Raw genomic sequence first — 13094 nt, 5'->3', positions numbered from 1 at the left:
TATTGTATCAGTGTAAATTTCTCCCTTTATGTATGTTACTATTTCCTTTATATATTTAGGTGCTCCTAGGTTGAGTGTATATATGTTTGCAATTGTTACATGTTCCTGTTGGATTGATCCCTTTATCAATGTGTAATGTCCTTCTTTGTGTCTTGTTACATCTTTGTTTCAAAGCCTATTTTGTCTGATATAAGTATCACTTCCCTGGCTTTATTTTGATTTCCATTTGTGTGGAATACCTTTTCCATCCCCGTACCTTCCGGCTAGTGTATCTTTAGATCTGATGTGAGTTTCTTGTAAGTAGCATATATATGGGCTTTTCTTTTCATTCACTCAGCCACTCTGTCTTATTTTATTTCTTATTTTATTTCTCTGCCTTATTTTTACTTCTTAATTTTTATTGAAGTTTAATCGATTTACAGTGTTAGTTTCAGGTATACAGCAAAGCAATTCAGTTATACATATACATACATATATATTTTTTCAGTTTCTTTTCCATTACAGTTTATTACAAGAAATTGAATATAGTTCCTTGTGCTATACAGTAGGTCCTTATTGTTTATCTAGTTTATATATAATATTGTGTATCTGTTAATCCTAAACTCCTAATCTATCCCTCTCCCCTTTCCTTTTTGATAACCAGTGTTTTTTTTTTCTGTATCTATGAATCTATTTCTGGTTTATAAATAAAATTTGTATCATTTTTAAAAAATTCCACATGTAAGTGACATCATATAATAGTATCCTTTCTCTGCCTGGCTTACTTCACTTAATATGATAGTCTCTGGGCCCATCCATGTTGCTGCAAATGGCATTACTTATTCTTTTGTATGGCTCAGTAACAGTCCATTATTTTATATATATATATAGACAAATATAGATAGATAGATAGATAGATAGATAGATAGATAGATACCACATCTTTATCATTCATCTGGTGATGGACACTTAGGTTGTTTCCATGTCTTGGCTATTGTATGTAGGGCTGCTGTGAACATTGGGGTGCATGTGTCTTTTCCAGTTATAGTTTCTCTGGATGTATGCCCAGGAGTGTGATTGCTGGATCATATGGTAAGTGCATTTTTAATTTTTTAAGGATCCTTCTTACTGTCCTCCATAGTGGCTGCATCAATTTACATTCACACCAACAGTGTAGGAGGGTTCCTTTACTTCACACCCTCTTCAGCATTTATTATTTGAAGAGTTTTTAGTGATGGCCATTCTGAGTGGTGTGAGGTGATACATCATTGTAGTTTTGATTTGCATTTCTCTAATAAATAGCAACAATGAGCATCCTTTCATGTGCCTGCTGGCCATCTGGATGTCTTCTTTGGAGAAATGTCTATTTAGGTCTTCTACCCATTTTTTGATTAGGTTGTTTGGGGTTTTTTATGTTGAGCTGTTTGTATATTTTGGAAATTAGTCCCTTGTCAGTTGCATCATTTGCAAATATTTTCTCCCATTCTGTAAGTTGTCTTTTTATTTTGTTAATGGTATCTTTAGCTGTGCAAAAGCTTTTAACTTTAATTGTGTCTTATTTGTTTATTTTTGCTTTTATTTCCATTACTCTAGGAGCTCGTCTGAAAAAAAATATTGCTGTGATTTATGTCAAACAGTGTTCTGCCTATGTTTTCCTCTAGTTTTATAGTATCCAGTCTTACATTTAGTATGTTAATCCATTTTGAGTTTGTTTTTGTACATGGTGTTAGAGAATGTTCTAATTTCATTCTTTTACAAGTAGCTGTCTTGTTTTCCCAGCAACATTTATTGAAGAGACTGTCTTTTCTCCATTGTATATTCTTGCCTCCTTTATTATAGGTTAATTGATTATAAGTGTGTGAATTTACTTTTAGACTTTCTATCCTGTTCCATTGATCTGTGTGTCTCTTTTTGTGCCAGTACCATACTGTTTTGATTACTGTAGTTTTGTAGCATGGTCTAAAGTCATGGGGCATAATTCCCCAGCTCTATTCTTGTTTCTCAAGATTGTTTTGTCTATTCACGGTCTTTTGTGTTACCCTGCAAATTTTAATATTTTTTGTTCCAGTTCTCTGAAAATGTCATTGGTTATTTTATAGGCATTGCATTGAATCTGTATATTGCCTTGGGTAGTATGGCCATTTTAAAAATATTGATTCTTCCAACCCAAGAACGTGGCATTTCATTCCATCTGCTTGTGTCATTTTCAATGTCTTTCTTCAGTGTCTTGTGGTTTTTGGAGTCAGGTCCTTTGACCCTGTTAGAGTCACTACTAGAAGGGCTCTGCCCTGGGCCTCAGTCCAAACGAGATTCTGTGTACACTTCCCAAGAGAGTGATGTGTCTGTTTCCCCCAAGTCCTGTGGAGCTCCTGGAGTTAAGCCCCACTGGCCTTCAAAACCAGATGTTTTGCGGTCTCTTCCTCCAAATGCTAGAGCCCTGAGCTGGGGAGCCTGATGTGGGGCTCACAACTCTCACTCCTATGGGAGGGCCTCTGTAATTTAATTATTCTCCAGATTGTGGGTCACTCACCCAGGGGTTATAGGGCCCAATTATATCGTGAACACACCTCTCCTATCATCCTGCTGTGGTTCCCTCTTTATGTTTCCAGTTGAATAAGATCTATTTTGTCAGGTTGTAGTCTTTTTTTATCGATGATTGTTTAGTAGTCAGTTGTGGTTTTGTTGTCATTGTGAGAGGAGGTGAGCTCTTGGTCTCACTACTGCGCCCTCTTAACCACAGATATGGTTCTTTTTTTAGCTATGACCTGAGAACTCCAACGTGCTTTCTTTTATTATTAGTTGTGTGATCTCTAACTGGCCATGTGACAACATGTTAATTATACATCCTTATCAATACTGTTTACACTGGAAAGTAATTGCTCTGATAACCAGTTTTTCTTAGCTAGTTTTTCTTAACTAGGTTTTCATTTGTTTTGGACTTACAAATTTTCCCCCAAATGCTTTCCCTCCAATCAGCACAATTTCAGTGACACTTTCAATTCTGTTGCATTTGAAACTAATTTTTTTCTCTACCTAACAACCTGAACCCCACGTCTGCTGTCCCCGTCAGTACAGCTGTTACTAATAGGCCCCCTCCTCCCTTTGTGTGTGTTATTGTGGGGAGTCAGTAACTCTGTGTCAAGGCCTATTTTTGGGAGGGAGGGAGTGGTTTGTTGGTGCTGGTTTTAGATGAACCCACAAACTGCCTTTCCAGATAAGCAGGGGATTTCAAGTTGCCTACCTGGTTAGTCAGTTCCCAATAGCTCAAAAGTTGACTGTATTTCCAGTTTTTCTTCCAAGTCTGCCTTTAAATCATGTGACCCTTCCTCTCCTAAAGGCTGCAGCAGGAGTTCCTCCACCCTCCACCGCATCATTGGGGGCATCGACACCCAAGAAGGGGGTTGGCCGTGGCAAGTCAGCCTCCACTTTGTCGGATCTGCCTACTGCGGGGCCTCAGTCATCTCCAGGGAGTGGCTTCTCTCCGCTGCCCACTGCTTCCATGGAAACAGGTGGGGCATCTCAATCCTTACTCTAAAGGGGCACAGTCTCTGACCACAGACCATACAAATGCCCTCACACTGTGGGAAGAAATTCCCTGTTGGAATTGTTTAATCAGTTCTGTTGGTGGTTTTGTTTTGTTTTGTTTTTATTGTGACACCAGTTGTATGCCAAACATTTTTTTTTTAGGTATTATTGATATAAATATAAGAACACAAAGGAACATCAAGAATGAATAGGCTTTTACGAGGCTAAGAAAATAGGATAGGGCTTTCAAGTCAGAAGGAATTCTGTGCGAATGTGTGAGGAATGTGGAGTGTGGGACTGCGTGGGAAATGGGCCCTGGAGGAGGACTGGAGTCCAGGGATCCTTATTTAGAGTTGGAGGTGATGATCGGCATCCCAATTTCCAATGTGCTGGTGGGAAGGGCTCCCACACCCCCCTCCAAGCTGTTCTCTGACACTAGCTGAGTGTCCGACAATTCAACTCAATTCTGGCTTTCTCTACACAGAGACAGCATCAGATTATACAGTTTAGGGGCCCAGTCCTGCAAGACTACCCCCACCCCCCCAACTTCAGACACCAATTGAAAGTCCAAGTTGTCACCTGTACTTCAGACTGACTAACTATAGAGCAGAGGCTCCCATGACCCACTCCTGGTGGTTGATTAATTTGCTAGAGCAGCTCACAGACACATTTTATTATACAAGGATATAACTAAGGAGCAGTCAGATGGAAGACATGCATAGGGTGAGGTATGGGGGAAGCGGGCAGGGTTTCCCTGCCTTCTTGGGGTGTATCACTCTCCCTGAATCTCCGTGCATTCACTAACCCAGAAGCTTTCCAAACCCTCTCCTTCTTGGCTTTTTTGGAGGCTTACATAGGCATGATTAATTAAATCATTGGTCATTAGCCATGGATTCCACCTCTAGCCTCTCCATCCTCCCCAGAAGTCAGGAGGTAGGACTGAAAGTTCTAGCACTCCAATCACTTGGTTGGTTCTCCTGGTGACCATTCCCGAGTCTTAGTTGCTGGCCCAAAGTAACCTCATTAATATAACAAAAGACATTTGGTCCCTCACATCACTTACAAAATTCCAAGGGTTTTAGGAGCTCTGTGCCAGAAATGGAAAGTAGACCGCATACGTATTTCTTGTTATGAACCACAGTATCACAGAGGAGAAGTCGTGAAAAAGTCTGTTAGGGTCACTACTGGAAGGGCTCTGTCTGCCTTTACCAGTGGGATTATTATGGGGCAGACAGTCTCCCAGATAAGGGTGAAAAGAAAGTTCAGAAAACAACTTGAATTAAAAGGTAAACTTATTTGGAATCTGTTGGATCTTAGGTACACAAATATATCATTCATTTCTCATTCAGCATTCTTTAAAGTGGAGTATTTCCATGAATTTATTCAATTAGGATATTTGTTTCTCCTGGAGATGATAGGATTCATGTTAATGACTAAAATGGCTACATTTCTGTTCTACCTTTAATCTTTTATGCAGTGAAACTGCTCCGAGTAATATGTGACCCTTAGTCACATGTCCCCGGGTCCCCAGTGCTGCCTGTGAGATGTCAGCTAAGCAGATTAGGGGCCACACTCTTTGGGATCTGTCCTCATTTTTCTCCCAACGCTTCCACATTCTCTTCACCCCACCAGAGCAAGGTTGCTGTGCTGATGGAGATGGAACCTCAGATGGAGACTACAAGCCCTTCAGTGACTTCATGCAAGGCCACTAGGGTCAGGATTAGAATTCTGAAAGGACTAATAGAGGTGGGGCCCTATGAATGGTCAAGCTTGAGCAGTTAGAGCAGAGTAATCTTTAAGGCTTCTGGCAGTTTGCAGGAAGGAATTTCATTAAATTCCTGCTTGTAGCACTGATTTCTAACCTGTCTTGGTATTCGTGTCATTTGAATTTCGTAAAAGGATCCCTAAACCACTGACTCACTGGCCCTGTCTGTCTCCATCAAATACCACTGTCAGCATCAATAGGGACAATGAAACAAATTAATTCCTTGACTAACAGTCTTGACCCGTATGTGGTTCATGAAATAACAGTGGCAAGGAAATTTTCAGCGTGTCCTTAGGATGCCATTGAGGACATTTTCTGGAACATAGCTATTGTTCACCGGCCCAACTACACATTACTTCATCTCTGGTTTATTAAGGCGACAAGGGAGGCTCCGAGACAGTGTGCCTCTTGCTGTATCCACAGGGCAGAGCCAGTGACTGCAATAGGGACTGAAAGTCAGACCGCCCTCTCCACAGCCCTCATTCCTCTGTTTCCAAACCCTGTACGGTTCTTCTGCCTCTGACTTCATTCTTCATTCCTTTTGCACCAGACTGTCCGACCCCACACCGTGGACCGCGCACCTTGGGATGTATGTGCAGGGGACTGCCAAGTTCGTCTCCCCAGTGAGAAGAATTGTGGTCCATGAGTACTATAACAGCCAGACCTTTGACTACGATATTGCCTTGCTACAGCTCAGTATCGCCTGGCCCGAGACCCTGAAACAGCTCATTCAGCCGATATGCATTCCTCCCGCTGGCCAGAAAGTGCGAGGCGGAGTGAAGTGCTGGGTGACCGGCTGGGGGCGGAGGCACGAGGCAGGTGTGTGTCTCGGTGAATGGCCATGCCCTTCCCCTCCAGATAACACTGACGGCTGTTGATGTAGTGCTTTGGGCTTCATGGAGAGGAGTTTTGTATATGGTCTCATCTGAACCTTCTAACAACTCTGAGAGGTAGAATGGAGGAGAGTATTATAATTCCTGTTTCGTGATTCTCCCCCTGATGCTCAAAAGAAGTGGGACCCACTTCTTACGAGCAAGGCAGGATTGGATAGATAGTATGGGTCCTTTTCAAACTCTGAGGGGTTTGCTAGGGTTTTCACTATAGAAGAGCAATTCCTTCTTATTTTTAGGTTTCCTTTCATCCAAAAAAAGAGACTCATTTTCATAAAGAAGAGTAGGATACCCTCCCTCTCTCTCACACACACACACTCACACGTCTGACTGTGTCAACCCATAGAAAATTGTGTGGAGGATTATGCAAATATGTCCTTCAGAAGGGCAACTGCCAAGTAAATAAGAGTGAGGGCTGAAATCCAGCCTGCCCTTAGCTCCCCAGATTGCAAATTCAGGCCTGGGGTTTTTATTAGCCTAGAAGTGGTCCACCCAGAAGGGGGCATCTTTTTCATATGCACAAAGGTCAGACTGTATGGTAGGGAAGTCTCTATATCTGCCCTGCCAAGGTTTTAATGTCTAGGATGCTAAACATACAGTGAGAAGAAGAATCCAAAACCTTGTGGACATCTCCCCGAAGATGGGTGCCAGTGCTTTCCCTTGATCTCCCAGTCACCTGAGATTCCCTCGCAGTCATTTCCAAGGGTTTAGGACAGATACATTTTCTGTAACTCTTGACCTTCCCCTTAGCCTCGCTTTGATAGTCTCTAAAGACTCTCTAAAGATTCACCATGGGTAGCATCTCAAGTGCTCACTGCCTCCAATTAGTTATCGAAGTCATGAAATTTACCACCTGTCTGGACCTGCTGAGGTCATGGGTCCCAACAAGGGAAGGCAGCAAAACTACTCAATTATATATAACACCATTCATAACATAACAGGACTGGGCTCAGGGCTTTAATGACATTATCATATATTATAAAAGATAAGAGTCTACTCAACCAGTTTATCATGGGACATTTTGTTTACAAGCATGAGTGTGTGAGAGTTGATTTTTCTGAATCATCTTAGCCAGACAGGTTAAAAAGGATGTGAGAGGGCTATATCCAAACTATTATGTTTTTATGGTTCCTAGGGGACTCCCATCTGTCAGTTATAATGCTCCACTTAAGGGGCCCCCTTGACCAGTGAGTATCAGTAATAACTGTTGCTGACTCACAGTCCTACTGAGAGCGGGAGGTACATGGTGAAGGAATATGGCACAGTGGCTAGGAAGGCTGAGTCACAACTTGGGTCTGAATCCTGCTCTGTTAATTGCTAGTCGTGTGCCTTTAGATAAGTCCTTTATCCTCCTAAGCCTCCATTTCTTCATCAGAAAAATGGGGATCATGATAGAATTTACCTTAAAAAATTGGAAAGGTACAAGGAGATAATATGAATAAATTGTCTAATAAAGTAAATGTAATCATTGCCACGATTTCTACTTCTCTGTGTTTTCCAGACAATAAAGGCTCCCTTGTTTTGCAGCAAGCAGAGGTAGAGCTCATTGACCAAACCCTCTGTGTTTCCACCTATGGGATCATCACTTCAAGGATGCTCTGTGCAGGAGTCCTGTCAGGCAAGAGAGACGCCTGCAGAGTAAGTCATCTTAATTTTCCCTTGCCTGAAAGTAGGTTCCATTTATGGAACCTACTTTCCATAAATGCTTTCCTATTTAATCTACACTGGGCAATGCCTAAGGCAGGTGCTTCCTTTAATTCAGATATTAATTATAATCCCACTGCCTAAGATCTGGGAAATGTGGTTAAATAGTAATTGGATTTAAACACTTGTTTTCCTGTCCCTATGTATTTTACTCCAACAATTAGAGAGTGAAGTCAGCATTTATCATTTTGCCATGATTTTCTTATAACCAAAAACTGAAAAATAAAGAAACACACACACACACACACACACACACAGTGTTTTAGGATTGCTACCTATTTCCTTAAAAGTGGCTATTTACCTTCTAAAGTAAGAAGTATTGTATTCACTTACTCTTTGATGCAAAGGCTGGGGAAAGGAAAGAGGAATGGGAGAAGTGTCAGGAACTCTTATTTTTACGCATCTGACGGTGGTATATTTGAAGGTCACTTTTAGGGGGACATTTTTATGAGCCTCAGATTCCAATCTATGCAGATATCAATTTGCTTGCCAAAACGTGAACAGATTATTTAGAAGATGAGGAGGGCAGGGCAGTGGGAGCTGTTCCCACCTCTTTCCGTAACCTTCGGCACTGGGCCACAAGCATTCACCTTACAATTATGACCTCTATCTTCTGACAGGCCCCATGCTAGGTCCTTTACCTACATTCAAATTATTCTTTTATCCCTATTTTACAGAAGAGGAACCTAGGGCACAGAGAGGAGAAGTAAATTACCCAAGGTCACACAGTCTGTGGAGCTGGGATTTGAACCCTTATCTCTCTAAAGTTTAAGCTACGATATTTTGAATGTTTCCTGCAGCTAGTCAGTTATATAGTGCTGTTCCACACAACCAGCAGGGTTTACAGGTTAAATAAGCAGAGTTGGTGTGGCAACGGTTAAAATTAAAAGACCCCAGTCTCTCTACTAGTTAGAATTTACCTAATCAGGTTTAGAATTGTAGAATTCAGGGGCCAATTTGAAACACTTTCTGAGTAAGCTGCAGCTTTAGCTATCCTCCAATATAAGAAAATGAAAACCCAGATATTATAATTTAAACAACGAACACAGCAGGAATTCAGTTTAAATATTGAATTTTTTCAGCCTTTGCTTTTAGAGTTGAGATATCAGAAAGGACTCTCAAGTGAGGGTGATCTGCCTGTGACAACTGTCAGCCAGTGATCCTTAGACGTGCCTCATTGGACTTGACCAACTAAACAGGGTCTCCTTTCCTTTCTTCCTCAGGGCCATGCGTGAGGCAACACATGGGCAGAGGTAGAGGTCAACCTACCCCCAAGATAACCATGCCTTGAAAGGTTATTGTGAGGATTAAATGACCCAAAACAGTGCTTAGCACATACCAGCACTAAATAAGCTTTAGCTATTATTATCATTATTGCTACTACTGTTGAGGTTTGTTGTTTATTCGCAGGTATGTGAGTGTTATTTCCTTGCAAGAATCTTCTAATGTTATTCTTGGCCTAAAGAATCAAGTTTCTTAACCATGAATGCGTCTTTTTGATGATAGGAAAAATAATTCTAAAATGACATTAGAAGTTTCACATTATTTCTTGACACTTCCCCAAACTGCATAGTAGTTAGTCAAGCAAAAACCTGTCAGGGTGGGAGTCTGAACACAATTTACTAGACACTTAATGACAAGTTGATGATCATGGGACAAGTGTACTTTATACTGACATTATTTATCTTCTTGTGTAGGGAGATTCGGGTGGACCTTTATCTTGTCGAAGAAAAAGTGATGGAACATGGATTTTGACTGGCATTGTTAGCTGGGGACATGGATGCGGAAGACCAAACTTTCCTGGTGTTTATACAAGGGTGTCAAAGTTTGTTCCCTGGATTCATAAATATGTCCCTTCTCTTTTGTAACTGCACAAGTTTGATTTTTGACTGTGTTTTATGTGATAGATTCTTTTTTAAAAAATGCAGTAATTATCAATAAAATGAGACACAATTTTTTTTTCTTCTGAAAATTTCAGATTGCATGCATTTGGTATTTATTGAAAGACAGAAAGATTAATATGTATTTTATTCCATGGAATATTACCTCAAGGGTACAACTGTATTCATTGTTAAGCATCAGAAGGCCATTAATTAAAGAATGGAAGAAAACTAAAGTAATGTCATCAACCAAGTCTCCAAAATAAGAAATGAGTGAGATGCTCAGGAATCCATAGTTTAATTTATGTTCCCATTCAAGGTGCAGGTATTTATAAAGATCTAGGCAAATCTGATTTATTGAAGTAAGTTCCATTAAAAAACCCATGCCTGATCTTCAGTGTTCTAGTGAAGTTAATTGCATGAAAATGACTCCTTCACAAATGCAAATTACGTTAAACTCAGTTATTGACAGAGAAAGTACCTCTATTGTTATTTTCCAATCCAATTTGTCTAACATATAGGGTATTTTTCTTCAGAGAAAAATGGTAATATTGTGTGCAGAGAAAATATCAGTCAACAAAACTGACAATAATCTTCACTAAAATAATAGACTGAAGCATTGTGGTAGTTGGATTGAAAATATGTACATGGGATTTAAGAAAATTGTGGTAATGCTGGTCAGCAGTTTAAGGACTTTTTGGATGATTGTTCTGAAAGAGAAAAATTTCAGAAATATCGTCTGACTTCTGATCCTTCTATAAAACTTCAACGGCCAAGACTTTCTTTTATTTTCAGAGCCTTGTGATACCTAGCAGAGGTGTAAACCTGTGGTACATGCTCCATACATCAGAGTTATTGATTTATTTTATCTCGATTTAGAGTGTTTCACACTTAATCTCAGAATAATCTTTTCATTAACAGAGGCCGGACTTAATAATATCACCAAATAGGTAAGAACAGCAGAAAGAAGAATGATATTATTCTTTTCGCTGGGACAAAGTCAAAAAAGTAATAGTAATTCTATTTTCAAATGGGGCCCAAAATAGTAAATCGGGTTTTCACAGGACCCAAAATAATGAAATTGTTTTTATAGGTCGGTCACCCTCTTTATAATGACAACTCCCAACCTGCACCAATCAGCACTCCAGCCTCCCTTACTCTGCTTTACCTTGTTTTTTCCATAGCACACGTCACCTTCTAATATTCTAGAAATATTATTTATTAAGTTTGCTTCCCCTCATTAAATATTAGCCTCACAATGGCAGTGATTTTGTTTTATTCTGCTTCATATTCTTCAGACGTGTCTCAAGCATCCAGAAGACTGTAGCAAGCACTCAGTACTGCTTGTGGAATGAAATTGAACTGAATATGTGATGTAATTAGCACAGGAACAATGTGTGTTGGTAATAAAGAAGAATGTGGATGACTTTCAGTGGAGGAGGAGTCTGGGAAGATTTAATGGAAAAAGTACGCTTCAGCTAGGATTTAAAGATGGACGAAAGTTATCCATGCAGAAAGTGAGCTGGAGTGGGAGGAAAAGCATTCTGAGCAGAAGGAACATCATATACAAAGAAGTGGGGGTGGCAACAGAATTGGACAGGAAGGGGCCAGCCAGGAAGAGGAATCTGGTCAGACCAGAGGAGTCTACTGACTACTGAATGTCTGAGAAGGAAGATCAAAAGTCAGTTATTGTAGAGAAAGGTGTACATGCAGGTTCCCCTTTCTTTGCACCGCAGATTTACTCTCTGCTCTGAGCCTGGGAGGCTGAACCCCAACCTCTGTCACCAGTTTCCAGTGGGAGTTACCAGCAGGACACTGGCAGGTGGAGAGAAAGTTCAGAGTACTTTTCCTCTTGGCTTCCTCCCCTCTGGATCCCAGTCCTAACAGTGGCTGCAAACTTCTGTGCCTACAGATCCTATCTGGAGCCCTCCTTGATGGCTCCAGTCCTTAATCAGGCTCAGTCCCTTTTAGGTCTCAGGATACTGAGGGCTTTCGACTGTTGTTAGTCTCTGGGTGTCTCGGAGCCCCTTCTTGATTTCCTTAACCCTTGCTCCTTGATTTAAAATTCTGTTACAAAATCCCAGCTGAGAATACAACATGAGTCCTACAGAATCAGCCTTTCAAAGCAGAGAAAGCAGAAGTCTGAGCAGGCTAGCAGCTGAGTGGCTGCAGTGAGCATGACCCCATTGGGTGGGCAGATGGAGTCCAAAACCCAGATGATCTGGTAGCAAGCAAGAGACAACTAGAGACCTGGTATGTAGACAGAGACTGAACAGCAGGTGTCGAGGATGCCAGACTTTTGAACACAAGTCAACATCTTCTGAAATGAAGTTGATTTATGTATATCCCGTCCACATCTCAAACTCATCTCAATATGTGTGATTGTTGGGGGCAGGGATGAGAAATAAGGAAGCAAGCCTGCTCTGAACAGACGCTTGAGAGGGTCAACACACACCTGCTTAGCAAACAATTTCAGGCTCATGAGACTGGAAGTTCTGAACTATGGATTGTGGATTGTGGCTGGGTGCATATACTTTTTCCTCAGTGTGTGTGTGTGTGTGTGTGTGTGTGTGTGTGTGTGTGTGTATTTGCTGGGGGTGGGGATGGGGTGTCTGTGACTCCTCTTCCCTAAGGTAGATAATAATAATCAATGCTTATGCATGTTTGTTAGTGTCTGAGTACTTCGCTGATGCCAATTCTTTAAATTCTAGCCACATCTTAATTAGGTGGGTACTAACATTATGCCAATTTCCCGCATGAGGGAACTCTGACGCAGGTCTCACCGTTAGGAACTCTGTGAGGGGATTAGCCTGGGCAGCCTGATTCCTGAGCCTACTGTCCGCTCCACCCCTCTTTACTCTTTCTTTGCATGACTCCGGACTTACAGGAGGAAGAAGTGTGTTCCTGTGTATTATTCACCTGCATATTTTCTGGTATGCTCAGAATCCTGAAGGATGCCTGGCACGCAGGCGAAAGTTATATGTTCATAGTCATATGTTGATTAACTGAATGAACTTTTGCCAGGCAGCGAAAGCCGGGGCAAGCCCTGGTAACAGACAGCTCCTGGGGTGCCTGGAACGCCAAACTTTTCCGTGGCAAGGGGCTACAGGGCCCATCCAGGCCACAACCCGCCGCCCACTCCGGTCCCCAGTCAGCTTCTGCTTTGTATCTGTACCAAGAGAAAAAGGCAGACAGCGCCCTGAACAAACCAGAAAAACAGCCCTCCTTGGCTCTGCTCCTAGCAGGGCACCGAGGCGGCGCGGGGCAGGAGCGAGGGGCGCGTCCGGGGCGCGAGGACCCGCCCCCCGCCCGCCCCGGCCGCAGCCTGAGGTCTCCCCGCCCCCGCCCCCG

At 41.7% G+C, this 13094-nt stretch overlaps 1 protein-coding gene across 2 annotated transcripts in view; it reads left to right on the top strand.

Moving 5' to 3' along the window:
- The window catches only part of TMPRSS7 (transmembrane serine protease 7), a 47034-nt gene extending 37200 nt beyond the window's left edge, over positions 1–9834 (top strand). Inside the window, exons 12-15 of one of the 2 annotated variants that reach the window (XM_010985059.3) lie at positions 3317–3488; positions 5820–6088; positions 7661–7797; positions 9561–9834. In XM_010985059.3, coding sequence (XP_010983361.2) covers positions 3317–3488; positions 5820–6088; positions 7661–7797; positions 9561–9731 — 749 coding nt within the window. In that variant the 3' untranslated portion in view covers positions 9732–9834. The remainder of the gene's footprint in view (positions 1–3316; positions 3489–5819; positions 6089–7660; positions 7798–9560) is intronic. The other variant, XM_031455924.2, reaches the window with a different exon arrangement.
- Positions 9835–13094: the final 3260 nt, after the last annotated feature.

Source organism: Camelus dromedarius, chromosome 2 (assembly GCF_036321535.1).
Source record: "Camelus dromedarius isolate mCamDro1 chromosome 2, mCamDro1.pat, whole genome shotgun sequence".
NCBI lineage: Eukaryota > Metazoa > Chordata > Mammalia > Artiodactyla > Camelidae > Camelus > Camelus dromedarius.
This window is presented reverse-complemented; position numbering and strand designations above follow the sequence as displayed.